General features: G+C 33.5%; 2 protein-coding genes across 2 annotated transcripts; one reads left to right on the top strand and one right to left on the bottom strand.

Moving 5' to 3' along the window:
* Positions 1 to 163: 163 nt before the first annotated feature.
* Positions 164 to 7262, top strand: LOC134274626 (uncharacterized). The gene is made up of 9 exons (XM_062756903.1): positions 164 to 357; positions 606 to 683; positions 1654 to 1761; positions 2521 to 2659; positions 3158 to 3211; positions 3661 to 3756; positions 4463 to 4597; positions 6423 to 6459; positions 6937 to 7262. Exons 1-9 carry the CDS (start codon positions 207 to 209, stop codon positions 7069 to 7071), a joined length of 933 nt encoding a protein of 310 aa, XP_062612887.1. The 5' UTR covers positions 164 to 206; the 3' UTR covers positions 7072 to 7262.
* An 834-nt stretch (positions 7263 to 8096) lies between these two features.
* LOC134274621 (homeobox protein 5-like) lies at positions 8097 to 26618 on the bottom strand. Its single transcript, XM_062756899.1, has 7 exons — positions 26367 to 26618; positions 25751 to 25818; positions 23401 to 23416; positions 18716 to 18892; positions 17320 to 17505; positions 9803 to 16339; positions 8097 to 9606 (listed from the first exon to the last, which is right to left on the bottom strand). The coding sequence occupies exons 2-7, from the start codon at positions 25790 to 25792 to the stop codon at positions 9305 to 9307; spliced, it is 7260 nt and encodes a 2419-aa protein (XP_062612883.1). The 5' UTR covers positions 25793 to 25818; positions 26367 to 26618; the 3' UTR covers positions 8097 to 9304.
* Between the last annotated feature and the right edge of the window lie 1063 nt (positions 26619 to 27681).

Here is a 27681-nt window from a genome sequence, read left to right as displayed (position 1 = left end):
AATGATTTACATTCAGATTTGATGTTAAGGCCAACTTGTTATTACTAAAATAATTATTTAAGTCAACTTTAAATGCTTTTGCTTTACATTTATACAAAATGCTCAATTTTTAAAAGTTTGTTGTTTTAGTTGGTAAAACCCAGAGGATTTCTTTTAGAGGTGCTCCGATAGTTCAGGCCGCTTATATCACAATATAAACAGAAACAATGAGAGACACGTGTATGTGGAGACCGATTTTGTGCAACGTTTTTCTTGGTTTAACTGTATTTTTTGGCAGAGTCAACTCTGTTGATGAGAAGAATGCTTTAGAATTACAAAGAGACGTACAGCAAAATAAATATGTCCTCGTCATGTTTGGTAAGATTGATTTCAAAGTGAGGAAATGCGGTCTGTGTGAATTTTTAATAATTATTTTATCATGGACAAGGAAAAAAATATTAATGATTTTTTTTAATTTCAGAATCACTTTTATTCATTTACACGGGAGAATTTTTATAATTGAACTGTTAAATATAACTTTGTCATAATTTCTGCACATTGTATATATTATTTGTACAGCTGTGACATGATGCAGAGAGACTGAAGATTGATTTTTTACATTACAGTAAATGGAAATAAAGAAGACAGTCAGAAAGCCTTGGCTGAATTAGAACAGATACAGACACCAGACCTTTATGATCAAGGTATGAAGGCACAGATGTACCAGGTGTTCATCCTTGTTCAAGAAAAAAGTGAGAAAATATTAGACATGTATAATGAGTACATGTATAAGAAAGGACTTGTATACTGTGTGGAGATCAGACAGGTTCAATCGCCTGTAGCCAAATACCTAAGTTTGTGGTAGAGCACCTGACTGGAGATTCTTGGAACTCCCTCCATGTTTGAATCCCGGCCGATCTGGCCTGCTGCATTTTTCTCCTCTCAGTCTCCCAATACATTTGGTGCCATACCATACCCTAGAAGTGACAGGTGTAAGACCCAACATGGAAGAGCCTGGGTTTGTGAGGGCCAAAGACTTTAAAAAGAGAGGATAAGTTCTATCTCCAGAGAGCAAGTCAAAGCTCCCCATGGCAAAACCATCCAACATATTTTATAGAAAAATCATTAGATACCAGTACTTACAAGCCATCTGCTTGATTGTACCACTACCAAACTGCGTACATGACTTTTTAGAATGTTTAATGAATACTTCTTGCATGTACTTTTTCTTCACATTTAGCAACTTAGTATTTTCATTGATAAGTGGTCTACACTATTCATTATATTATTTCTGCAAAATAAGACTATCTTCATATATGGCCTATGAATATCATAATAAATTGACTTGATGTTTTTATTTTTTCACCGTTGTAATTTACGATAGCAGTGGTCAGAAAATGTTAAATTGGTTATCTGATACCATCATGATCATAGTAAAATTATTAATCCATATAGATCTATGTTTTGCATTGATTAAGCTGAGTCTATGGATATGATTATTCATGCATTGTGAATTTCAACATATTTTTAAATTAATAAATGCTAAACTTGAGTACATGTATTCGGAAGTGTGCAGAGGGTTATACTAAGATTTGGACTTATCTATTGTAAAATTCCTGGATTATTATTGTTGTATATTAGCTCTAAAAACAATATATGAATTCTAATTACTAGAGGTACTAAAGGTGACGTGTAATGACCAGACCTTGGCTGGAAGCCTTGGGGTGAAGTCTCTCCCACAGATCGTGTTCTACCGGGACAAAGTCCCCGTCCTGTACGATGGTGAGTCTCACATTCCACATAAAATATGCATGGCATTGCTTGCACACACACACACACACACAAATACTAACACTCAGAAACAAAATTAAAAAGAAATTTTAAAAGCAAAAATTTAATACTGTAAAAGTGGTTATATTGAAAGGTTGAAAGTTTGACAAATTCGGTATTCTATAAAAATAGCGAATGGAAACTACCACTATTTTACATTGCTCTTTAACAGGAATGTGAAAGTTAACAAGTGAAAACTTTGATGATTTTTTAGAAATTTGTCAATTTTGTCAATGTTTTCACATTGTCAAAGTTCCACTTAAACAGTACTAAATAGCAAAGACCCAAAACTTTGAAAAAAAATCACACACATATTTCAGGAAAATTATTCAAATCAACAACAAAGAAAGAAAAAAGATCAAGGGCTCCAAAAAGATGAGCATCCCCTTGCAAAAGAGCATTATCATTTTAAAATGGAGGCATCATTTGACATTGATCCCATTGTAAATTACATCACATCAGTATCTTACACAAGGACAAACTCATCTCTCCCCAAACATGTGTCTACATCCAATCTAAGTCCATTACAATGAAACTGGCAACCTTGGAACTTTGACAATAAGGAAAAGATCGTATTAAAACATGACTAAGCTGAAATACACATATCTGCTCAATATCATTGACACACGTTTAGTCTTCATGCGTTTTGTTATTACAGTAATTTTTTGCAACATTGGTTTTGTTTGTTTCTAATGTGAGTCCTTTTTATAGGGGACCTGACAGCACCTGCAATACAGATGTGGGTAGATCAGGCAAAGGAAGTAAATCTTCAAAGTCTAGATGACTCTTCTTTTGAACATCTAACACAGGCATCAACAGGTGCTACAACTGGGGACTGGCTGGTCATATTGTAAGTACTGAACTGACTGGTCGTATTGTAGCTGCAGAACTGTAGCATTATGGTTTTACATGATAAGAATTGACTTTTGGATTACTGAAAATTCACCTCAAGCTAGCTTATTGCCTGTAGAGATGACTATAAAGGGTTGGGAGGTGGATAAAATATACAGATTGGTTACAGATTGTGTCTAGAATGAGGGAGTGAAAAATAGCTGGATGTGCTGGAAAGTGGAGAAAGTCTCCCCAAAATTAAAGTTGTGCCAAAAATTGCACCTTTTTTGCATTACGGGTTCTGTAGTGTTATGGTCAAAGACTAATATATAAAACCATAATGCTACTGTTCTGCAGCTTCATTTTATAATCAGGGTTAAGAAGTGATTTTTTTTAAACGAACATTTTATCTTTTAAATCTTAATTAGCATAAAGGCACAGCCCTTATGACAAACGTGATGAAATATACATAGTATTTTGATTTTGCATACTGATTTTGACTTACTCTTTTAAACAGTTACAAAGACTCCTGTAAAGAATATTTACCTGCAATAGAAGGGACGGGTGTTCTGTAAGTATAGTGTGTATATACTACATGTAAATGTCTCAGTTACCGGTACATACTGCATGTCAAGTATTAATTTATTTCAATAATTTTGAAAATATATATAATATGTAATAAACAAATTACGGTAACCAGTAAGATGTAAGGAAAGTAAATAATATTTTTTGGTCTATGTGAAAAATTTTGTGTAAAAAATGAAGCATCTTATGGTATATTTTTAAGTCAAACGTGCGTTTTTCAAGATCATCATATTTTGGTCACTTATACTTTGCATCATAAAATTTCTTCATGCCAGCTTTCAGTGCCCCCATTAAATTGGTAAAGAAGCTTTGCCACTGTTCTAAGAGAGATAACTCTCTAACATCAACTTTACCAACTATCAAATTTCCTCTCATCTCTTTGGAAAATTGTCATAATGCAGAAAAAAAAATCTAGGGTGTTCCCTTTTGTTTTAGGGTCAGGCAGAAGATGAACGTGGCTCAAGTGAACATAGAGGACAGCCCTGAGACTGCCAAAAGATTTAACATCAAGAGTTGTCCTGAAACTTATTTGTAAGTAATTTTATATGTGAAGATGTAAACAAACATACAGGATCTTATTTGTGTGATTCTTCTATGTGTGAGATACTCTCTTTACATTTTTTATAATCGACTGATTGTCTAGATTGCAATAAAAATTTCTTACTAGTTGATTAGTCTGGAATTACTGATTTTTTCGAGACAATTAAATAAAGTTAATACAGCGCTTACAACCATGACTTAATTACGATAGATTTACCAAAGGTTGTAGCTTTGAGAGCTTTTCTTTTTCAAAGAAAGTATGTTATACACTTGGTATTTGGCTTCAAGTATTGCATAATATTTTTATTTATATTTAGAGATTTCTTCAAAAAGTAATTAAATAATAAAAGCTGTAGGAGTAACTTATTACCCCTAATAAATTTAATAATCATGGGCCCGTTTTAAAAAAGAACTTACTAAGACCAAAATTTAATTCTGCTTACAACTTCAAATTCTGTTTTATAATGATTTGAAAGATGTTTTAATCTTTTTTTTTTTAAAAATTAAACAAGATATTTTTATGCTAGCAATTTCAATCAGAATCCTTCATTCTACAAATTACACAATCAACTAAAGTTTTTGGTCTTAGTCCTAAGATCTTTGTTAAATGGCCTTATGGGCCCCATATTTTTAAACTCTCTTTGTAGTATCTCTTATTTCATGGTGTTTCTAATTTATTACATATCACTTTTTTCAGATTCCATCATGGTAAAATGTATTCCTACATCTCCGATAAACCAGATGTTTACAGAGTTAAGTCCCTTGTCTCCTTTGTGACTTCCTGGTATAAAAATGTAGAGGGCCGCAAAGTACCAGTTATACCCACGGCATTGTAAGTTCAGGATATTGTATGTGTACATAAATTGACATATTCAAAATTTAGTGCAATCACTCTGTATTTAGTCGTTGCATGGTTTAATCATGAACTAGCACTATACATAAGTCGGTATATTGAATTTATAAATGATTTGTGAACAGTATTTATGAATTAGCACATTCTTATCAGCACCTAAGCCACTAAAATATGGACCCCGCTTTTGTAAGTACACTCAGTATCTAATTGATGTCCTACAGGTGGTTTTAAAGGAACATGAATTATGCAAGTGTTATTTCCCTTTGGTTGCCATTATTGAGCAAATAAAACAATTATGCATGCTCATATTCCTTTACAAGTTCATCTTTTAAAAAAGATAGGTGAGCTATTTTTAAACACAGAGAGGAAGGTTCTTAATCAACTGGTTTATTTTGCTGAATTCTTTAATGTTTAACAAGGCTGGAGTCTGATAGTTATAATTACAGACCCAGTTATAATTTTTTGTGAAGTGTATTTTATAGCATTAAAATTATATTAGTGTGGAACTGCATTGTATCAATTGCTTATCGTGTCTTGCCTTTGAAAAGAAAAAAAAAAGTTTTTTTATGAGGTTGACATATGGCATTATCCAGAAAGATGGTATAATTCTCAAGCTAGATGTCTAGAATCTTGGCATTACTATGATGGCCTAAGTTTTTGTTGTGTAGTTAACTTTAAAATGTAAGCTACACAATAAATAAACAAACTTCAGAATCAAGAAAATGAAGGCCAGTGTTATTCAATTACACAACAAAACTATAATCGTACAGTCTATCTATAGTAGTTTTCACAGACAGCTAGACCATGAAGTTTTCCCAGAAAGTCCAACTGAGAAGCCGAGCATGCTTTAATAGCTGTTATTAAAACTCTAGAAAACATTGTTTTTAAAGGGACATGGACACAGTTTCAACTAAAATGTTCATTTATTTTTCTAATTTTTTAGTTTACAAAATGTTTAAATAAGGTATTCCAATGCTCATCAAATATTTGAATATCTGTTGTTTAGATACAAAACAGATTTAGAGCACCAAACTTTTGTTATGTAAACAAGGCCTGTGTCATGTTTTTGTTGAAATAAGTTAAAAATACTTAGTTATGTTCATTCAAATTAGATTTTTTCAATAATTTAAAAGAAGTTACTAATTATAAATACAAGATGACAGTCTCTAGTGATTTGCTGAATCTCATTTTGTTATCAATATGATATTTTCTCTATGTACCTGTAAACCAAATCAAGGCACGTCAGGTCTTGTGTACTGTAAATCACTTTTTATTTGCGAGAAATTTATTTTCGCGTAATTACGCGAGACAGTGTGCTCGCGAAAATTTAATTCTTGCATATAATAGTATTCCGTAGGGTAATATAGAGCAATAACCACCATTCGTGAAAATTTTGTCTCGCTGATCAAGAGTCAATGACTATCTCGCGAAAATAAGGTGTCGCAAAAATTTAGTGATCTACAGTATATTATGAAGAATTTTTTAAGTTCTGTATCTCCTTTCTTAATCAAAAAATGATGTTCAATTTTGTGCTGATCATTAGAATTGCCTTAGTTAAGAATTTTGAACATAAGCATTGGTTTTAAAAAGTTCAGTTGAAACTGTGTCCATGTCCCTTTAAGAGAATATAAATAAATACAGTATACAGTTGTATTTTCTTTAAAACCTCCATACAAAGAAAGACCAGTGCTCTGATTAGTCTAACTAAACCATGAATGGTTCTTCAAATATAATTTTCAAAAAGCAGCATCAATTTTGCATAAAAGATAATTTGACCTTACATATCTTCTTTTTTAATTTTCAGTGATAAATTAACAGAATCTATAGCAGATTATTTAAAGGTAAGTCACTGACATTTTGAACTTGTATTTTTTAGTGTATTATCCGTAATCCATCAAACAAAAGGCTTACTTAGATTGAGGTATATGAATTGACACTTGATGTAGTTTACAAAAAGTAGAAAAATGTTGATTTATCTTTGTATAAAAATTTTGCATACCCTTGGCCTCACCACAGGAAGGTGTGACCTGGTATTTCCATCATAATTGGACAATTTTTCTGCATTTTACATGTGTTTTAATTTTCTTTGGTTTCATAAGTAAAATACTTTGCACTAAAGATACTACTTGAGTATATTTATTGGAAGGTAAAACACATTAATGACAAATGCCCTTTTTTCTCTGAGTATTTCTACAGCCATCATAAACAAAATATTTAAATTACTTAAAACAATGAACTAACAGTCTGGTTTTGTAATAAAAAGGATTGTTTATCCAAAATGTCATGTCCTGTCTACAACTTGTATTTAAACATTTCAGGAAAAATTACAAAACCCACAAGGAGGCAACTTCCTGTTGATAGGTGGCGCTGTGATGGCAGTGGTGGCTTTTGTTTTGGCAGTAGTTGTGGCAACATGTTCAAGGAATGCAAAAAAGCATGACAAACAGGAATAACTCTTTTCAAGTACTTAATCTTGTTAGAGGTGTTAAATTTTCTGTTTTGTATTTATATTTTTTTTAATGCAAGAAAGAGTGAGAGATAAATGGGTTATGTCAGTAATATCTGTTTGCAAAAGACTTAAAAATTCTGTTGGGCATTCATTTTGTTATGAAAACTGCAATAGAAATAAATCTGGAAAATGGCATTTGAGAGAAAAAATTATTCAAAAGTACAATGATATCTGACCTGGTTATCAAATAAAATATTACAAGGCAGGAGTTTGTGATCTATTTGTATGACCCAATCTTTTGACTTCATAAATTTTATGGTCAATACTTTGACCCTGTCAGTAAATACAATTTAACATTGAGTCAAATGCTGACTGATGTTTTTCATACTTATTGTTAGTCTAAAGTTTATACAATGAATTGAGGAGAGATTTATCCATTATTTCCCAGTCATAACAAGGAGCACAATGCTGGTGTGACTGGTTGACAGGGGATGCTCACTCCTCCATGGCACCTGATCCCACTTCTGATGTTTTGGAGGTCCTTGTTTGCTCTGTCCTATTTTATATTGTACTATTGATTTTTGAGCTTGAATACTCTTTGGTATCTCCATATATATCATTATGTAAAAATTATCTGGCTTTATTGACTGACTTAGTTGTTGCCTTTCTGATTGAGATTTTTTCTTCCCCCATTCGCTTAATGTGGAAGGAGATATGAATTTCCACCTGTGTGGTGTTGATCTGTGTGCCAGAGGTCAAAGTTACAAATTCATGTATTGTGTTCAATGTTTTCAAAATGCTTCTTTTCATTCTTTGAAGGATTTTTCAATAAACTTTTATTTCACTCCTTATGACTTAAGGAAGTCCCCCAAAGATTTTAAGGTTGAAGGTCTCAGATAAAATTTTGATACCTGGCATAATAGAAACAAAATATTGGGTAAAAAGGAAATTATATAAAGATTGAAACTTAATTAAGTAAAGTTTTGTGAACAAATTTCATCACCAGTTAATAGATGTAATTCTTAAAAATCCCTTTTAGTAAACACTTTATTTTGAGGACATTTTCAACCAACAAAACAATTTGAAAAGTTTTAAAATAAATTATCAACAAAGTACAAGTGATCTACAATATCTGCCATTCGTGTTCTATGTACAGAAAATTATAGAAGCTAACAAGATCACCTGAAAGTAAAGATCATAACACATGTAAAAGTTTTTTTCCCATGATTCCTGTCCTCACTAAACAGGCTGCTTGATTGTACTGAAATAAATCATGAGGGCAAAAACAACAATCATTTGAACATCTGATTTTGCATGCATACAATAAAAAAAAAATTGTGCAACACTTGCATGAATTAAAAAATATTTTTGCTGTATAATCAGGTGTTTCAATCATATATTTGACATATAAAGAAATTTAGTTTGAACAAGATATTAAACATCTGCTGATCTGAGACTGATGAATGTATAATAAAAAAGATCGATTACTATGATTGATTTTTTTTTTTAGGGAAAAATGCTAGAGAAACTTCAATCAACATATGCCCTAGATATATCATTGTCCTAAATATTGTGACTTCCAGTTGTATTTCTCTGTTGTTTGTCACCTTCAAGACAAGATCAAATGCAGGGTCATTTGAAATAAATACATAACAGTTTAACATGATTACATTTAATTGACAGTACTTACACCTCCTCTGACCTTTTCTTCAGTTATTTACACATTTGTAAGGGTTTTTAGAATGTAGATGAATGGTGACTGATTATGACTTAGGAGAAATAGATAAATATTACCACTTTCTGAAAATTGCTTGTATCATGTCTCTGATAAATGTGAATTCCTATGTAATGGTTCATACCAACTTTTATATTAAACATATTCAATTTTCCTCAATTTGTTTAAATAAGTTTTTTTAATCTTAAGTTGTACTTGATTGTATATTAAACTCCTCATTGTTGCTCTCACATGATACGTCTTGCTATTTGATGACACATGTAATATTTTTTTCTATGAGGTAGCAAACACAAATGATCAAATCTCCTATTTCCCCAGAATCCGGCTACTCTACTACAATCCAAAAACAAAAGCAGCCATTTATCATGTAAAACAATCGGTAAACCTCGGATCCTTTCATTGCCTACATCAAATAAGAGTTACGAATCAGGACCGAGGTGTGCCGAGTGGGGTATTGATTGTAAATTGATTGCACAAAGTCTGAATTAACATTGTTTTTTCATCAAGACCCGTAACATCGCCGCTGACATTCCGACTTTGTAGAGAAATTATTTTCGTTTCCCCCACATCCGCCGAACCAGAAAGAGCGACAGTTCTGTATGTTAGGATCATAGTAATATCTAGTGGTCCACTTCCGGCAGGTTCCCCGGTCCTGCGCCATTCTACAGATGGATGTCTGAGAAGCTTTTGTCTGTGAATTTGATGTCTGAGCACTCTGTATATGTGAATTTGAGGTTTGAGAGTTTGATGTTTGGGAATGTGTCTTCTGAGAATTTGTGTTGGTTGAGCTTGAAGACACTTGATCTGAAAAATAAAATAAGAAATTTTACGATTTAATTAATGCTTCCCCTAATTCTGATAAGGCCCTCCCATATTAGCATCATCTTGAATGTAAAGTTTAAAATCAAAATGTTTTTGAAGAAATACCAAAAGAGTAAACTAAAAGGCTTTAAAAAGGTTCCCCTAACTCATTAATATTTTGTTAAAAGGACTAACTTACTTTGCAGACAAGCCTGCTCGCAGCGGGTTCTGGTATTGAATCGGTTGGCATTGCCATAACATCCCGAATACAAAAATGTCTTGCACTCATTGCTCGTTACATCAAAGTAATAAGCCGTCTGATATCTACGACAGTGGCCCTCTGCCTTTGGGAGGTAGCACTGACGGTTTCTTGTCTGAGAAGTTTGTTGTTGGCGGACTACAGGAGCAGCAGTGGTGGTGGTTGTCGTTGTGGTTTTGGCGGGAACGTTCATCGTTCTTCTCTGGAAACCTCCAAATGAACCTTGTCTTCTTTGAAATCGACTGAAAGTCTGTTGTCTGCTATTTACAGAAGGAAGGTTTTGAGACGCTGAGATTTGTTGGTTGTTGTTTTCCGTGTTTTGCATAGTTTGCAACCTATTAGTTTGTCTTGTTAAGGAGGATGTCCCTTCAGGTTTATGATTTTGTTCATTTCTTTCCGAAGACAACCCTCTGTTTATTAAAGCACCCTTTCCTTGATTTAAAATTCTATCCATACCCCCAAAGTCAGCCATGAAATTAAGATACCCTTGTGTAGGTGCTGGAACAGGTGTTTTTTCTACCGATGGCTCAGATTTTGAAATGGATTTGTTAATTTCATTATTGTCATGTTTAGCTGATCCTTTCGAAGAAGTTCCACGATTCCTTGGAGACGAAATGTAAAATCCTGTATCTGCTAAAGGATCTTCCTTTAGAGGTGCTTCAATTTTTTGTTGATCGATATTTCTGTTATTATGTCTTTCCCTTGTGTTTTGAACATGGTTTCTTCCGGCTTGGTTAGAACTGGACAGAGATTGATGGCGATTAACATGTTGTGTTCTGACCGAAGAATGTGTTTGAACCACTTGGTCTTTGAATTGACCGTTTTGTTGATTCATTGCTGCAGAGGAAGCAACCTTATCTTGTGATTGAGACAAAAGATGGCGATTATTTGACTCTGAAGATTTTGACACTTGATGGGATTGCTGATTTAACTTGCTATTGTGCACTCGTTTCATAGGACTAATTGCAAATCCTGAATTTGATCTGTGATTATTCCATCGATTGTGAGACATTCTGTGGAAATTTCTAATCGGGTGTTGATCGGATGTGATATCTTGTGCAGATGTTTGCCCTTCAGCTGCATTAGAAGCGGGAGATTGCTGACCATGTGAATCGAAAGAGTGTCTCTGACTCTGGATTCCTAGAACGGCTGAAGGAGGCGACTGTGTACTCTTCAGAGATACTGTAATGTGCATTGTTTTTCGAATTTGATGATGCCCATTTTGTAGAAGACGTTTTCCTGTATTCTCTCTTTGATCAACCTGATGCGAGTTAGGCAAATTGCTCAGTGGATCTTGTTGATTATTATTTTGTGATTGTAGAATAGTTTGCTTATGTCTGTCTTGGATATGATGTCCAGTGTTTCCGTTTTGATCAGATTGCATATTATTTGCTTGCTGTCGGTATTGGTTCAAATCACCAAATCGACCGAAGGCTGATTCATGGTTACTCTGAACGCTTTTGCGGTTATGAGAGGCATGTTGCACCCTTTCAATCAGCGGTGGTGTTGTTGTTGGTGCAGTTGGAACCATAGAATATGTAGCCTCCGTCTTTGCTGGTGTCAATGTCGATATTCTTTCTATTTTGGTCCCAGACATAATATCTTTTGAGTAATATGGGTCGATGCTGGACATTTTCATTGAATTCCTTTCGTCTTTGTCCATTAGGATATTCTGAGAATGTTGTACTTGACCATCTGCTATTTTTGATTTGTTGTTAGAGATCATTGCAAATGGTATTACAGGTTCTCTAGTTTCATAAAGTTGAAGTTCTGGTACGCTGTCCAGAATTGGTCCTGATATTTGATTCCCGAACTTAACATTTTCGTGAACAGGATTGAAGGAAGGGCCTCCAAGCCGTAAAGAGTTTTGTCCGACGAAAGATGCTGCTGGTGTGTCTAAATTGTTGATGGTTTTAGTTGAGTAGGTCACCTCAGTGTGTTTAGAAAATGGTTGTAAATTTTCTGATTGCTTGTGATGCATTGTTTCCGGTTGCGGTGTCTGTGTCGGAGGCATTGAGTTTCTAACTAGCATGTTAAATATTGGTGGGTATGTATTTTTTGTATACATTTGTGTAGTGGGTTCTATTGGACTTGCTGTTGTTCTTTGATATACTTGATTTTCACGTTGATTAAATTGTTGACGCCTTTCAAATTGTTGATGTTGATTACGACTTGCTTCCATAAATTGTTGTCGTCGACTTTGGGGACTTGGTTGCTGAGCATGTTGATTTGAATGTTGTTGCTGATTTGATTGTTGTTGTTGATCATGAATTCCTCTAGAATGGCTTTGTTGTTCCCAGGACTTATGCTCCTGTTGTATACTTTGGTGTCCATGTGCTCTCAGATGGTGAATATGTTGATTAGAAGACTGTTTATTATGTTCACTAGGCTTAACTCTGCTAAATTGTGCTGGACCTTGTTGAGGTTTGGAAGCCGCATTATTGTACACTATTTTACTTTCTGGTATTCCATCATTATCCATATGATTAGAATTGTGACCATTCCTTGAGTGCGTTTCAGCATTTTTGTCCATATTGGACTGCTGATAGTTTCCATTTACATTTACTTCATTGTTAGTTTGAAAATTCTTTGCTACTTTTCCTCTCGAATTTAGTGGTTTAATAACTTTTTCATACAACAAAGGGAACCTTTTCTGCATTTCAATGCTATCGGTGAAAGGTTTATGTGTAAGAATAAATCCTATAGGGATTTTGGTAGTTCCCTTTGATGGCATCATTTGGCCGAGTAGTTTCTCCAAATTACTGCTACCATTTACATTTAATCCTAACGTGTCTTGAATACCAGGATCACTGTACTGAGTGACAGGTTGTTGCGTTGACTCAGTATAGTCAACAGGAAGGTCAGTTGGTGGTAGATAATTAGAGTCCAGAGGAGATATTTGATCATTCCACGAATTGCTTTGCTGACCATTATTTTGCATATGGTTATTTGAGTGGCCCGAGTAATGTGGTTGGTGTTTTGATGTCGTCAGACTAAATGGTTCTGTATTGGAAATTTGATTTGTAGAGTCTATCATGCTTTCATGTGAAGGGCGAGATATTCCAAATCCAGGTCTTGAAGTTGGCGCTTGACCTTGCCCTAGGGAAGGTGAAACCTCTGCATAATGATTTCCACCTGACAACACAGTTTGTCTCGTTGGTGGTTGTGTTGGTTGATATTGAGCAGTGTGTGTTCCGGATAAATCAAATACGTTTCTGGGACCTGATGTGTCCTGATCTGATTTAGAAGAACTGGTTTCTTGAAACATACTATAATTATAGACATGTCGCTCAGTCTGCCCTGGGACTTGTGTATGACTTTGCTCTACATGAGAATGAGAGTTACTATTTTCTGCATGTCTCATATCTGTAAGCTTCTGCTTTTTGTCTCCAATAGAGTTGAACTCTGAGGTATGTTGCTCATTATGCATAGTTTTCTTATCTCTGTGGTTTGTAAAACTGGGACCATTTGCTTGGCGAAATCTGTCGAAACTGTTGTGTGGATCAATATTATGAATTGGATTTTGTCCAGGACTCTTTCCACTTTGCCCATGTCTTTGGAATGTTTCAGTTTTCGGTATATTATTTGTATTTCTTCGGCGAAAACCGTCAAAGCTGTTGTGATGATTATTATTATGAATCGGATATTGATCTGCACTGTTTCTTTTTGGATCATGTCCATGAGAACTTTCAGATTTTTGTATTTCATTAGCATTTCCTCGGCGAAAACTGTCAAAGTTGTTGTGTGGACTAGTATGTTGAATGGGATTTTGTTCAAAACTCCTTCCTTTTGGCTCATGTCTTTGGAGTTTTTCAGAAATCGGTATTTCATTCGTATTTCTTCGGCGAAAACCATCAAAGTTGTTGTTAGGTTTATCATTTTGAATTGGATTATGTTCTGCACTGTTTGTGTTTGGTTCATGTCCTTTAGAACTTTCAAAATTAGGTAAATCATTTGTATTTCTTCGGCGAAAATCGTCGAACTTGCTATGGGGATTAGTATTTTGAATTGGATTATGTTCAGCTCTGTTTCTATTTGAGTCATGTCCATTAGGTATGTTTTTTGTATTTCTTCTGCGAAAACCGTCGAAGTTGTTGTTAGGGTTAATGTTGTCAACTGGATTATGTTCGGCACTATTCCTTTTTAGCCCATTCCCTTGAGAATTTTCAGGCTTTGGTATATCATTTTTATGAGAGTTTAGAAAAGAGTTGAAATTTCTATCATTAGATGAACTAGATGTTGATCCATGCGTTTTTGGCTTCAAGAAAGAATCGAAACTATTATCCGGATTATTCCATCTATCGTTACTAGACCCTGGTAGATTGCTTTGTTTCGATTTTAAAGCATTATCAAAATTACTATTTGTTTTCTCGCTTTGGATCCCTTCGGATCTACTTAATTGTTTTTCCCGAGATGGGTGTTGTTGTATACTATTGAATGATGTCATTTGAGAATTGACTGGGGCATTTGTTGGTTGAAAGTTATCTCTTAGCTGCTGAGAATTGCCAATGGTTGTATCACCTTTCCTAAGGTGCATATCAAACATTCTTCTGGCATTTTCTCGTCGAAAGTCCTGGTTTGATTTAGAATTTTCTTCTTTACGAAATCTAGATACTTCTGGTGCAACATTTGAATTTGCTTCGAAATCATAACTGTTAATGTTATGATTGGAATTTTGAGGAACGTTTGCTGTTTGATGGTGTTGTATTTTACTTTCTTGTTTATTTCCTTTTTTGGTATTTGCCTCAAAATCATACTGATTCACGTTTGCATTTGAAGCACCAATGTTTTCTTTTTGATGCAGTGGTGTATTTTTGTGTGTTTGAACCGTCTGTTCTTGACTATGTGTTTGATGTAATCCGCTGTCGACATTTGATTTACTAGATGAACCAACTTCGAAATCATATGATGCTACCTGAGTCGGTTCTGCCTGCTTAAAGGCTGCTGTCATCTCCTTCTTTCTTCGAAACATGTTGTCCCAGGAAGTTTTCTGCGGAAGAGGGAGATTGTTACTAGGAGCTGGTGGAGGTTGGGGGAATGGAGTGGTGGTAGGGGGATTCGGACTCTGCTGGTTAATGGAAGAACTCTCTTCTGACTGAAGCCAGTCCGGTGCAAACTTTCTTCTCGGTGTCTTTTTCTGGTTTGAATTGCTCTGATCAAACTTCTGATAATTATAACTTGGTTCGGGTGGAAGTGGTTTGACATGCTGGTTTTGAAAGTTATTGCTCTTCTTTGGGGGAAACGGTTGACCACTGTTTGGGAGAGGGTGTGGAGCGTCATTTTTGTTATAAGTTTGCGGTACAGTGTTAGGAGGACTGTTAGTTGGTGGTTGATTTGGAGGGCTATCCCAGTTATAGATGTGACTGTGTTTATCGCTGCCATGTGATGGTCGGTTATAATTGTAATTATAAGGCGGAGTTGTCTCCGGTGGAGTTGCAGTAGTGAAAACGTGATCATCCTCTAAAGTGGTTGTATGAGGTGTAAACCCATCGAATCGTCGCCTGAGATGAGCTCCAGGGGACATCGGACCAAACTGGTTGTTTTGTCCACCATTGGAATTCCAGCTATTTGACTGAGATCCACCCCATGGCGATCCATTTGATTGACCTTGCCATGACGCCTGGGTGTTCGGCTGGTTAGCAGCTGATGGATCGGCATTATTTGAATGACGATTACTATGCTGGGCTCCCACTCTCCTTTTAAAAGACATTGAGTGATTCCAGGGATCTCCCCCACTTCCTCCTTGGTTGTTATTATTATTCGGATTATTCCAACCATTGTTGTTATTATTGCCTTGGTTGGGAGGACCTCTAGACTCGTTGGACCTCCAGGAGCTTCCACCATTGTTAGAGTTTCCATTGTTGACGTTATGGTTTGGATTGCTATTCCAACCATTCTTATTCCACCCTCCACTATCCCAGGGGGAGTTACCATTGTATTCACTCATTTCCGGGGGCTTTATCCCAGGTGGAAGGTTATTGGGTCTTTGATTATTTGGGTCGTTCTCTACAAAAGTTAATGAACTACCTCCTCCCCCATTAGGAGTAGAATGGGATGAATGCTGGTTATTGTTTCGGTTATAGTTATGATTTGGTGTATTATATCTATGTTGGTTGTTATTATGGTTATTTTGATGGTGGTTGTTATTGTTGTGAGGGTTACTGGTGTGTGAATTTCCACTGTTGAAGTCATACTGTGGTGGCGGTCCTTGCCTTGGTGGTCCGTTATTTGGTGGTCCATTGTAGTTGTGGTGGTTATTTGGTGGTCCATTGTTATTGTGGTTGTTATTATTATTATTGTTGTTGTTGTAATGACTGCCCCATCCTCGGTTCACCACGTTCGTAGGTCGGGGGTTATTCCAGTTAACACTTTTGGTGGGGGCTGGAGAGTTCCAGTTATTTCCGGAGTTACTTCCACTCCCAGGGTCATTCCACTGATAACCAGATCCTTGGTTTGATCCGGCAGGTAACGGTTCAACTGTAAAACGACAGAAGAATGTTAAATACTTCATTATCAAAAAATCAACTGTTAATTTATGTATGGAATCTCATATATTTTTGTTTGTAAAAAGAAACACAAGCTTGGCAAATGAGTGTGAATAATTTTTTCACGTTAATTAATAAGCTAATTAAGAATTTTTTATTTTCTTTTTTAAAATATAATTATTTACCGTCATACTGCATTACTTTTGCGATTGACAAAATAAATAGAAGGAACCTCATAATATATGCCTGTATTCAGCACAATAAATATTTCATAAGTTAAGGTGTAAATTTGAGAGATTATGAAAGAATTTATATAAGTATGATTCTTATATAAGAATTATATAAGAATATTTGTATAAGATTTATATAACATTTTAAACAGAAACAATGCACAGAATATTTATTTCAGACATAAAGCAGCGCATACAGAAAGGAAGCAAAATCGTTAATTAGTGCAAAAAATAACATGCAAATACAATACTCAAGTCAGCACTAAATTAGTGTCATAAAATTGCAAAATTATCCAAAACAAGTTAATTGCGGCATGAAGACATTTGTTAAAGCTTAAGATAGCCTTTACAGAACATATTTCATTTTTTAATATGAGGTAATGGAATGATCGTTAATGAAATCTGCTGCTCTGATAAAGTTTACAAAACAATTTTTAATGTTCAATCACACAATTCGTAAGGTATAAAGATATGCTTGTGCAAGAATGCAATGTCTCGAAAATTTGATGAAATATAATAAAAATAATGTCATAAAAGTATAAACTATTGAGAGCAAAACTAAGTGCGCAACATCTTCGTGGAATCTCTTCAACAGTTCACCACCAGGTACAGGCCCAGTGTGTAAACAAGAGATGCTGGAAGTGTTTCATTCTTCAGTGAATTTATAGTTGCCACCAACATCTGAAATGAAAATCGTGAATCTCAAGTGCGCATTGTTGTCTACTCTACGTGCTATGCTTACTGGTTAACGCCTCGCATTTTGTCTTGCAGGCCTCTCCCGTCAAGAAATTATTTTCGTTTCCTTGACAACCACTGTAATAAAATATCTTGCAACTTTCCGTCTCTTCGTCATAATAATAGCGCAGGAGAGTGGCGTGGAAACACGAGCCGGCATCAGGTGGGAACTCGCATATTGATCCCTTTGGTTCTGAAAAGGGCCATAATATTCAAAATGTTACTGTCAATTTCATTGGTCGAGACATGCATAAGACACGCGCAGGGAGACAATTCGTGATGTTTTTGTAAAGGTTCATGATTTCTTACAGAATCTACTTGTTGGAGTAATGGATATATTGTTGTAAGAACATGTTTATATAAAAGAAGCTTTGAATGGTTATGCGATTTTTAGACTATATGAACGTCATTTAAAAAGGATTCTGTATAAAACATATTTGAAAATTCCATTAGATATTTTTTTGAATATGTGGTTCTTGACCATGTTGACTGATAATGAATAAATTATGGGTGCAAAAATGAATTGGTTTTTATACATCTTTTAGTTGGTTATATATTAGGTGGTCATAATATGTTAAAAGAATCCCCTTTAATATGCTGTATATATTGTATCTTAAAATTTTAATAAATATCTAATTGCAATAAAATTGGCATTATGTATATTATCTAAGTCACATACGAAATACTTATTTTTGTAAATTGTTGTCATTTTCCCCATAAATCACTAGCGAAAATGCAGTGCAAAACTTTTCTTATGGAATTTCGTCAACAATGGAGTCTATTTTATGCAATAATGAAAATATATGAGATTTTCGTGTACTTTTTTGATATATCCATGTCTCGGTGTTAAGATTGACGACTTTCTTTATTTATGGAATTCTTGTATTTTTGAAATAAATTTCAAATATAAATTCCTGAATTAAAGGCTTCCTATGAAAATATGACAGTTTTATTCTTACGAATTTCTATCTTTAATGTAAATTAATAGTTTTATGGTTCGATGCAGGAATACACACACGGACGTTTATCATTATCTAAATTTATAAATATCTGTTAGAATTCTTATTCTAATTTTTTTTTCTTACATATGAATCTTAATGAAATAGCACCACCCATTTTTTGAATAGATATTTTAAAGGTACTAAGTGATTTTTAGATGAATTTTAGCGAGATTTAACCAAAAAATTCTTACACAACAGAATTAAATAAAGTTAAGATTTAACAAAGTTAAATGTTTTGCTTGTCAATTTAACACCTTTCTGTATTATTAATTTATGAACTAGATAAATTTAAAGCCCAATGAATTATCTTTTATTCATCGGTTTGAGAAAACATAATTTTTGTATTTAAAATCATATAAACATGTTTAAGTACATCACTGAGTTCTACACATGCGCACTTACCATCCACGCATGCTTTTGCGCATTCGCCGACGGTTTTGAAATTATTTTTATTTCCGCCACAACCTCCATACAAGAACGTCTCGCAGTATTCACTGTCCTCGTTAAATCGGTATCGCAGTTCTAACTTGTTACAGTGCCCTCTGTCCGCAGGATCTTCACAAAATGGCTGCAACTGTCCTACAAATGTACAAGGGTGGTTAACAGAAAAGCATCCTTCACCACGGGAGGTTAATGAAACAGTAACATGCCTTATGTAATCTGATTATCTGATTAAAGAATCATTTGTATTAGAATTTTTTATATAAAAAAACAACAATTAATTTGGTTAAAGTATTTTAAATTCTAATAATTAGGAAGAATTCTGTGTTAAATGTTTAATAGAGCAAAATGTTAAAGCGAAACACATTCAACAAAAAAGTTTTTTTAAAAGAAAAAAATGTAACAAATTATTTCACCACACCGTTTAATAAAAACAACAAAATCATTTCTCTTGGAAGCACAAATATAATATCGAGTCGTTAACATTTTGACGTTGCCAACAAAAAAGCATCAGTGCACCATTAAGTTAATGACATTATGCAAGGTCTCTGCATTTTACATAAATTAAATTCATTAACAAGAGAAACTTAATTATTCTAGTCACGTCTCCACAATTAATAAGTAAAAACAGTGCTCATAAAACGGGAGCAAGACAACAAGAAATTTGACTTGTGTTTTCAATGGACAGTACCACACAAAATATGAATTTACCAAGAAATAAAAAAAGTTATAAACAATAGACTCCCATTAAATAGTATGTCTTGGCCATCTTAACTTTACTTAGGTAGCAGATTGTTTCTTCTTTTATTTCTTATTGGTCCTGATTTTGTATTTCAACTCGGTTCCTAATTTTTATTGTAAAAGCTCTACGTGAAGCAAAACTAGGGTAGATTTGATTGTATTATATATAATTTTAGATATTTTTCCATGGCTGTAATGCATTCAATAAGGATAAAAACATTCAGTGTAACCTTATTGGAGGCCACAGAGGTCACAAAGGTCTTTGACCTTTACAGAAAGTTGATTACATACAGATGTAGTATGTTTATTTCACATATCCATCAAATCTATATTGTCACTGTTTACCTATATCTTCAAAAGCTTTAAAAAGTTCTTTCTGTATTCAGTTGCGAGATTTGAAGTCCTAGATTGGGAATTTGAATTAGAAATCAACATTGTTATATTTACAAAATGAATTCAGAATTGGCATATTGGCCTTCCGCTTTTTTGTATTATTTCCTAAATTTGTTCAGCAATAACAGATTTGCCCTTGCATAAATTAATAGGTAATGTATAAAGGAATAAAGAAGTACACTGAGCATTGTTTCATTTTAATACAATGAAGAAGGTTATAAGTGCACACAGATAGAAAATCTGCTAAAAGCTTATTGAGGTTGGATGACGAACATACCATATCTATTTAACGACAAAATATGGTATGTCCTTAATTTTATATCAATACATAATGCAAAGCACGATTTTGTGGTTTTTAAAAGGAATCTAATGAAGAGAAAGTCATTTTGCACTAGATTATTATCTGCATGTTTTGCAGACATTTTGATATATCATTTTGATGAAATGTAAAGGAAAAATATTTTGCATTTCTTTTAAAATTCTACACAACAAAGCGAGTATAAATTTATAAATTTATTACGTTTTCTTATAAACTTTAGTTTGTATTTCTATTTGTTTAACGTCACTTTCGATTTTTTTTTTTCACTTAAATTATAAATGTTTGACCTATACTTGGTACTCCTTATGGCCCTGAGCATGCACTGCTGGACCTTTTTCTTGTCCGCACGTACTTTGACAAGGGACCTTATTTTATGCGGTGTATCAGAAGGACCGGTCTTCTCGTCCCGCAGTGGAATTCGAACCTTCGATCTTTAGATCAACCTCTCACTACACACTTTTAGAGCAAACGCTTTATTTACTGCGCCTAGAAGACAATTTCATGGAATACTATCTAAATGATCAGATTTAAGTCTGTATTTGACTACTGCTTCAGTTCATTTTGGTAGTCCGCTTGGCGCAGTGGATAGAGCGTCTGCTCTAGAGTCCCGAAGTAAGCAGTCGATCCTTACATCGCGGGTTTGAATCTGATGGTGGGAAGTAGAAACCAGTCCTTCGAATGACACCGTATAAACCGAGGTCCCGTGTTTCAGTACCTGGGTAGATGCTTGCACGAAAAAGACCCCTCACTGCTCAATGGCCCAAAGTTCCGAGTAAAGGAGAAAATTTGCAGATCTCCAATGGCAAGTGGTGGCGTCTCCATATGAGTGAAAAATTCTGGAGAAGGACATTAAACAGTGTACAATCGATCAATCTGTGCATTTTGACTAGATACAAAGTCTTGAATGTACAACCATCCGTATTTGTTTTTTTTTAAATGAAAGACCCGCCCGTAAATTAACAATGGAACTACAACCGGTGGTAAAGGATAACATGCATATCATTTATTTGTAATGCTCGTATAAAATGTACTGAACGTACTGAAATTTAATTTGAAATATATTATGTTTATTGCAGCAGATGAACACCTTATGACAACTGTTTTCTACTTTTTATAACCTCTATTGAAATATAATGTCTACAGGAAACGTATATATGAATTTTTAAACTCATAAAAAATCTCTTTGCAATTTAAAATCGGAGTAACTGTAGCTATCACTGCTTCAGATTTCCTCAGTAGCCTAGCTTGGTGACAACCTCATGTTGAAACGATGTAAATTAAACATGTGCATTACCTGTGTAAATCGCCCATCTTTACTTGTTAAATGCATGACTTTTAACATGGAACCATTAATCAGTTCTCTGAATTAAATGTTTTGCAAACTCGAAAATCTAAGAGGAAACTTATTTGACTGTCAGAGATGTCATTTTGTTTTATATTTATGGGATGTTGGTTTTATGTAATCAAAATATGTACATGCATTGGTTGATAAGGAGAATAAAACAGATTTCATCCTCTGAAGGAAGTGCAGAGAACTTATGAATATATTTCATTATAAATTTAAAATGTTTAACAAATTTGCTGTTCCTTAATATAATGGTAAACTTAATGAAAAGTAATATCGACCTTTATGAATAGAACACACAAAAAAAAAACTCAAATTGTATGTTTGAATTTTTCATTAGATAGAAGGTAATACTATTTATAATATGATAGTTCCTAGAAATAGGTGAACTCATTAGGAGCGACCTATATTTGGTAAACCTTCAATTACTCGTTTTGTACGAAATAAAATAAAAATAGGGAAAAGTTTTAATGTCAAACGATATGCCATTCTGTGGAATGTCACACCCTTTCGGAAAATTAATGTTTTCTTTATTAGAAATGGATTTAAGCAAAAGACTTTATCCATCGTATATTGAACCAGAGAAACGTAAAATATTCGGTATATAGCTTCGATTCATCGATCATTTTCTTATGAATTTTTCTGCCCTCAATCTTATTTCCAGTTGAATTCTATCGTAACTTGTACCAAAATGAGGTATTTAATTAGTTAACAACAAATTTAAAGTAGAATTTTCAGATGTAGACAATTAATTTATCTTATTATTTCAATTCAAAGTGTGTTACTGTCAAAAATGAAACGTTTTAAGGATTAAAATACACCTTGCGATATGTCATTTATTTTTACTTCTAATTCCTGGACGAAACCATCTTTCAATCATATGTATTCCTAATGTACATTGTAACAATATGTATATGATGGATATAGTGTGAGAGAGAGAGAGAGTTTTATGAATGTGGATAAAAAGATGTCGTATTCTATCATTTTGATTACAACGTTGAAAGATTATTTAATCAAAGACGTCATTGGGATGAATTTATTATCTTTAATACATATAGATTATGCTTATTAAGTGTGTGATCGAATGATATTGATTGATTAGCACTCTTAATTTAATTATTCAATCTGTTATGACCTCTGCAAATTTTACACCGTGTATCGTTTTGTTCCTTAGCAAGTCAGCTATGTGTAAGAAAAGGGGTGAGAACTCGTGACAGGTGGTTAGACCACGACGTACCGTATTATTTGATGCCAGAACATCCTCTGACATCTGATCAATTACAATTCTGATTATTAAAGATAGGTTTTTGTCACGCTTGTTACAACCTGTTTTTTTTTCGTTTAAAACTCAATTATGATAAAAGAAATGTGAATACAAAAGGAGATAAGCAATTCAATGAAAGATATTGGGTCCTTTTTAAGTTTCTTTAAAACTTTTTTGGAGTGACCGGTGAAACGGGCACCTGATCTTTTCTCTTGTGTTTATGCCGTATATGATTTATATTATTTATAAAACTTTATTTTGAAATCCATTATTGTTCGTTACCTTCTCCCTTTTTTTCATCTACATTAATTTTTATCCTGAATTTGAATGTCTCTGAAATTTTGCACTTAATTGTATAGGGATTGTTATGACAAAGAGGTGTGTAACCAGTCAACATGGGATGTTTACTGTTTTATTGCACCTGATTCCATATCAAAATTTGTGTGTTTCACGGTCATTTGAGCTTAATTCCCTGTTCGTTATCTTTGCATTATATTTGAAATATTTTGTCGATGAGGTACAACCATTTAATGTATATACAGGTGATGTTTCATTCTTAAAAATAAAAGTGCATTTCTACTTACCAATTGCATAACTTATCTGAAATAAATAAAAAATGAATATATTTCATTTTGTTTCAATGGCAAATTCAAAAGCATACGTTTCTTCTACACACCAAAAATCATAAGGCAGGATTTAAATTGACCATTGATGAACTGAGAATTTTATTTTCCTTTTCTGGTACATAACATAAACTAAACCTTAATGATATGGAGGATTATTACGACAAGAATGCAAAGATCTATTTCAATCGTTATTTTCAAATAAAAACTTGAAGAAGAACTTGAAGCCAGAAATGATTTCCATGCATTTACTCATCTCTTATGAATGCTGAGAAATCTTAGAGGTATTGTCAGTACTTTAAAAAGTAATTAAGATCCATTAAGACATCAACGAAGTTTATGTAATTATAAAGGACCACCTAAAACATATATTTCTTTCATTATCATATCAATAAAGACCTTATGGTGTCATTATGATATTAGAGGTTTACATAAGTTATGCATTTAAACATAAGGTTAAAATAAAGGTTAATCAAGTCACCCACAAATTAGTTTGAGTCAATTTTGGAACATTTTTCTTGACATTTTCCGAATTATCCAAAGAAGATTTATTGTTTCAAGACAATATTTAATGTTTCAGAATAAAATTCAATGCATCCAAATAAAATTCAATATATCAAAAAACAATTTTACAGCCCTTAATGATTTCATAATCACACTAAAATGCACAATAGACCACGCATTAACTCAAGAAATTCCTACCGTGTAAAAATATTATTTTTGTAAAACTCTTTTTGAAGAATGACAAGCTTTCAAGTGAATACAAATTTAAATTCTTCCTAGACATAATGAGGATTGGGTTATTTCGTTTCCACCCATTTTTCACCGTCTATAGAGGAAGGGCAAAATTTACATCTAAAGATAAATTTAAACCATGAAAGAAACGAAGGAAAAAGTGTTTTTTCTTTTCTAAATATAACTTTTTTGTCAACATTAACTTCTTCCACACATCACGTCCTGTCATCTGTCCTTCAATGTGATTAAAATACAGTGCTATATGTATATGCAAAATACTTTATAAAAGGAAGACCATGGATATTATACTCGATGGAAGATGTACAATTTTTATCCCTTTCATTTTCAGACCAATAGGGCATGATGACGATATTAAAAAGACTCGCAAAGTTTATACAAGTGATGCTTATAAAGGACTGTTGTATTTGTCATTTGCATAAATTTCATTTATTAGAAATCTGCAGCAGGTAAAAGACATTAAACGTTCTCATAGTACATGCAAATTGTAATGAATTGACAATTGAGAAACGGAACAAGTTACTTGAAACTTTATCACGAATGGAGTCAGGAATATCTCTATCAAAGGAAAGTTTTATACAATTCCACCATTTACTAAATTAGGAAAATTTATAATACTATTGAAAAATATCCTTGTATATTTCTTTTATTGTTTGTTTCGCCTTTGTCATTTAACATTATACCACAAGATTAACCATGTTCGTAAGCAATGTAAAACCAGGTACAAGTGAAAGTAATTACTTTCTTCAGATAAATGTAGTCATATAGAAGTTTGTCCACATAACTATTAAATAAACATACTTGAACCATAAATAAACCGTATGGAGATTTTCTGACTTTTCTTTCATCGTTGTATTATAGTTTAAAGTTAACCAACATCATATTTTGCAGTGAAAGAAAAATAACCAAGAAGCTGCGGTCTTGGTCCTTGGCATGACAAATAGACTCGGTTAACCCTGAACAGGAATAGAAACATTTTCTGGAAGAGCAATAACCAGGCTTTGTCAGCTAGGGTGTTCAACAGCCGTTTAATGTAGAAAACGAGTCAAAATGTAGAACATGTATCAAGTAATCAAAAAATGTTTTAATATAAGGATGCATGCCTCAGAACATTTACTGTAAAATCACATATTTTCAAGGGGTCACGTTTTCGTGGTTTGAGAAAAATATATTGGATCATGGGAATTTGATTTCATGGTTGAAGAATTGATCAGTAGTAATAATTATCTGTGAAAAACTGCATAAACTCCCATGAGAATGTGATTTCACAGTATACATTCATGGTTATGCACATAATTTTTTATCTCTTAATTTCCTTTTTCCTATTCAATACATAGGGTTCACAGTCGGTGTGACCGGTCAACTTGGAAAGCTTTCTCCTTCTGGGCCACTGATCCTACATCTGAAATCTCTGTGTTTTATGCCCTTTTCACAGATTATTATTTAAAGATTGGTTTTAGATCGATCACAAATTGTTTTCTTCACCTTTGCATTGCAATGACTTGATTGCATAAAGCTAACAACCTCTAAATCTGTACAAATGTATTTAGTAGCTTACCTGGAAGATTACGCAAGCTACAGTGGTGATGACTCTCCCCATCTCTTCCTTACTTCTATTGCTTTACTCTGAAAAGAAGAGAAAGTTTCACTTTGAATGACTGTATTTAGCATTAAACTTTCAATCTAGTCCCAGGGCCTAGGCATTTATTTTTGATCACCATTTAATAATCTAAGATGGTTTTTAAACTTAACAATCCATTATAATATTTTTGTCAAACATATAATGCTAATTTGCATACTTTTTCAAACCTTAAAAAAAAGAGTCTTGCAATGTGAAGGTCATTTAATATCTCATGCCAAAATGGCATAGTTTCTTTACCTTGCAGCTAAATTTTAAAATGCAGACAATTAACATCTTACATGTACGTGATGGCATGTTCCAAACACATACGAATATAGTATAATACTATAGCATTATAATTACAAGTAAAACATACAGGAAAACCCGTGTTTAAGTGGACTGAGTCTTATTTATTGCACCAAATAAAAGAGAATTAGGGAAACAGGGGGAGGCAGAATATTTACATTGTATGTACTTTAATGCAAAACGAAAAAAAAAATAACTTCCGTTTCTGCAAAATTTCAAAGACAAAAAAAATGAAGGAACAAATTACCTCTTAACTCCAAGACAGGAAAAATAATTAAGACCCACTCAAATCTACATGTAAACACTAGCGGAATCCATCCTTATAAGGAACGTGTTCCTATTTAGCAGATTAATGTCTAGTTTTTGACGTGGAAATTTATCAAGCCTGTCTGACGATTCCTAACTTTGGCAACGAAAATGGGCGTCGGCGAAACTCGTGTTCGAGTATAATTCTAATTTCCATTCACAGGGAAATAAAGTAACATTACAGACAAGCACGATGAAAACTTTTCACTGAATCTTTCACTTCCTGGTATAAGAATAAGACTGGACGGATTAAAATCAAATGCACTGTCTCAAAGAATATCAAGCAGAAGAACAAAAATCACAATATTGCAATCTTTGGATAGTAATATTTTTGGCAAATAAAAGTGATTTGAAAGATGGATTTCGATTTGTATTTTGTAGGTAAATGTAATGCAACGACGTCAAAATATCCCTTAATGGTAATTATTAGATTTCACTTTTACATTTTACGTATCCACAACCATTCAACACAGTCCACATGAAGAATCCAAAAAGGGGAAGTTGTCCTTTGAAATAATGACAGGGAATTCCAATATATTTATATAAAAATGAGTTCTTCTGACCGAAGCAACCAAAACTTCTTAAACAAATGATATGGATGGATTCTGCGTGGTGTTTCACTAGATTTATCAATCACGTACAACTCCCGGCCCTTTTTATAATCTGTAAATTTTAATTAGCTCTTCTCGTTAAGCTAATTGTGATACAACTGGCGGGAACTGCACTCATTTGTCTCTCGTCACAGAGTCGTCAGTTATAGTTTATTTCTGCTAGGATATTTAGAAGGCGGAGGTGATATATGAATTTATTTATAGTGTGATTTATTGAAATAAATTTTTCGTCATCTACCACGCTCGAATGATTTTTCGTTAATTTTTCACTTGTATATATACTATTTATTTGGATTTGAGGAGGAAAATTATTAAACATGTCAAGTTCATTATAATTTTACACGTAAACAGGACAGGAATTAATTGGAATGACACATTATGAAAAGTATAGTATATCAAATAATTTATTTACATATACAACTTTATAAGCTTTTAAAGGTAAATGATAAACTCCTCTTATACCACTGACTGAAATTTAATGAGATTTTCACAGAATTTGCTACAAAGTGCTATTGGGCACCTCCTATTTTACTTTTTTGATAGGATACATAATTAGGGTTTCTTATGCCAAAACTTGGATACGGACATTTCTTTTTATAATATTGAAGGATATCCATCTCTTATTCGCAACTCCCCTTATACCAC

This window comes from Saccostrea cucullata, unplaced genomic scaffold (genome assembly GCF_032062105.1).
Source record: "Saccostrea cucullata isolate Sc308-1 unplaced genomic scaffold, CSIRO_AGI_Scuc_v1 ctg132, whole genome shotgun sequence".
In the NCBI taxonomy this organism is placed as follows: Eukaryota; Metazoa; Mollusca; class Bivalvia; order Ostreida; family Ostreidae; genus Saccostrea; species Saccostrea cuccullata.
This window is presented reverse-complemented; position numbering and strand designations above follow the sequence as displayed.

What these genes read in the sequence shown, in the direction of transcription:
- LOC134274626 (XM_062756903.1), top strand. Translation starts at nt 207, where the DNA reads ATGAGAGACACGTGTATGTGGAGACCGATTTTGTGCAACGTTTTTCTT. An exon ending in GGGGACTGGCTGGTCATATT is followed by an intron (nt 2,660 to 3,157) that starts GTAAGTACTGAA and finishes TCTTTTAAACAG; the next exon opens with TTACAAAGACTCCTGTAAAG. An exon ending in CCAGTTATACCCACGGCATT is followed by an intron (nt 4,598 to 6,422) that starts GTAAGTTCAGGA and finishes TTTAATTTTCAG; the next exon opens with TGATAAATTAACAGAATCTA.
- LOC134274621 (XM_062756899.1), bottom strand. Translation starts at nt 25,792, where the DNA reads ATGGGGAGAGTCATCACCACTGTAGCTTGCGTAATCTTCCAG. An exon ending in CGCAAAAGCATGCGTGGATG is followed by an intron (nt 17,506 to 18,715) that starts GTAAGTGCGCAT and finishes GGCCCTTTTCAG; the next exon opens with AACCAAAGGGATCAATATGC. An exon ending in AAAATGCGAGGCGTTAACCA is followed by an intron (nt 16,340 to 17,319) that starts GTAAGCATAGCA and finishes GTCGTTTTACAG; the next exon opens with TTGAACCGTTACCTGCCGGA.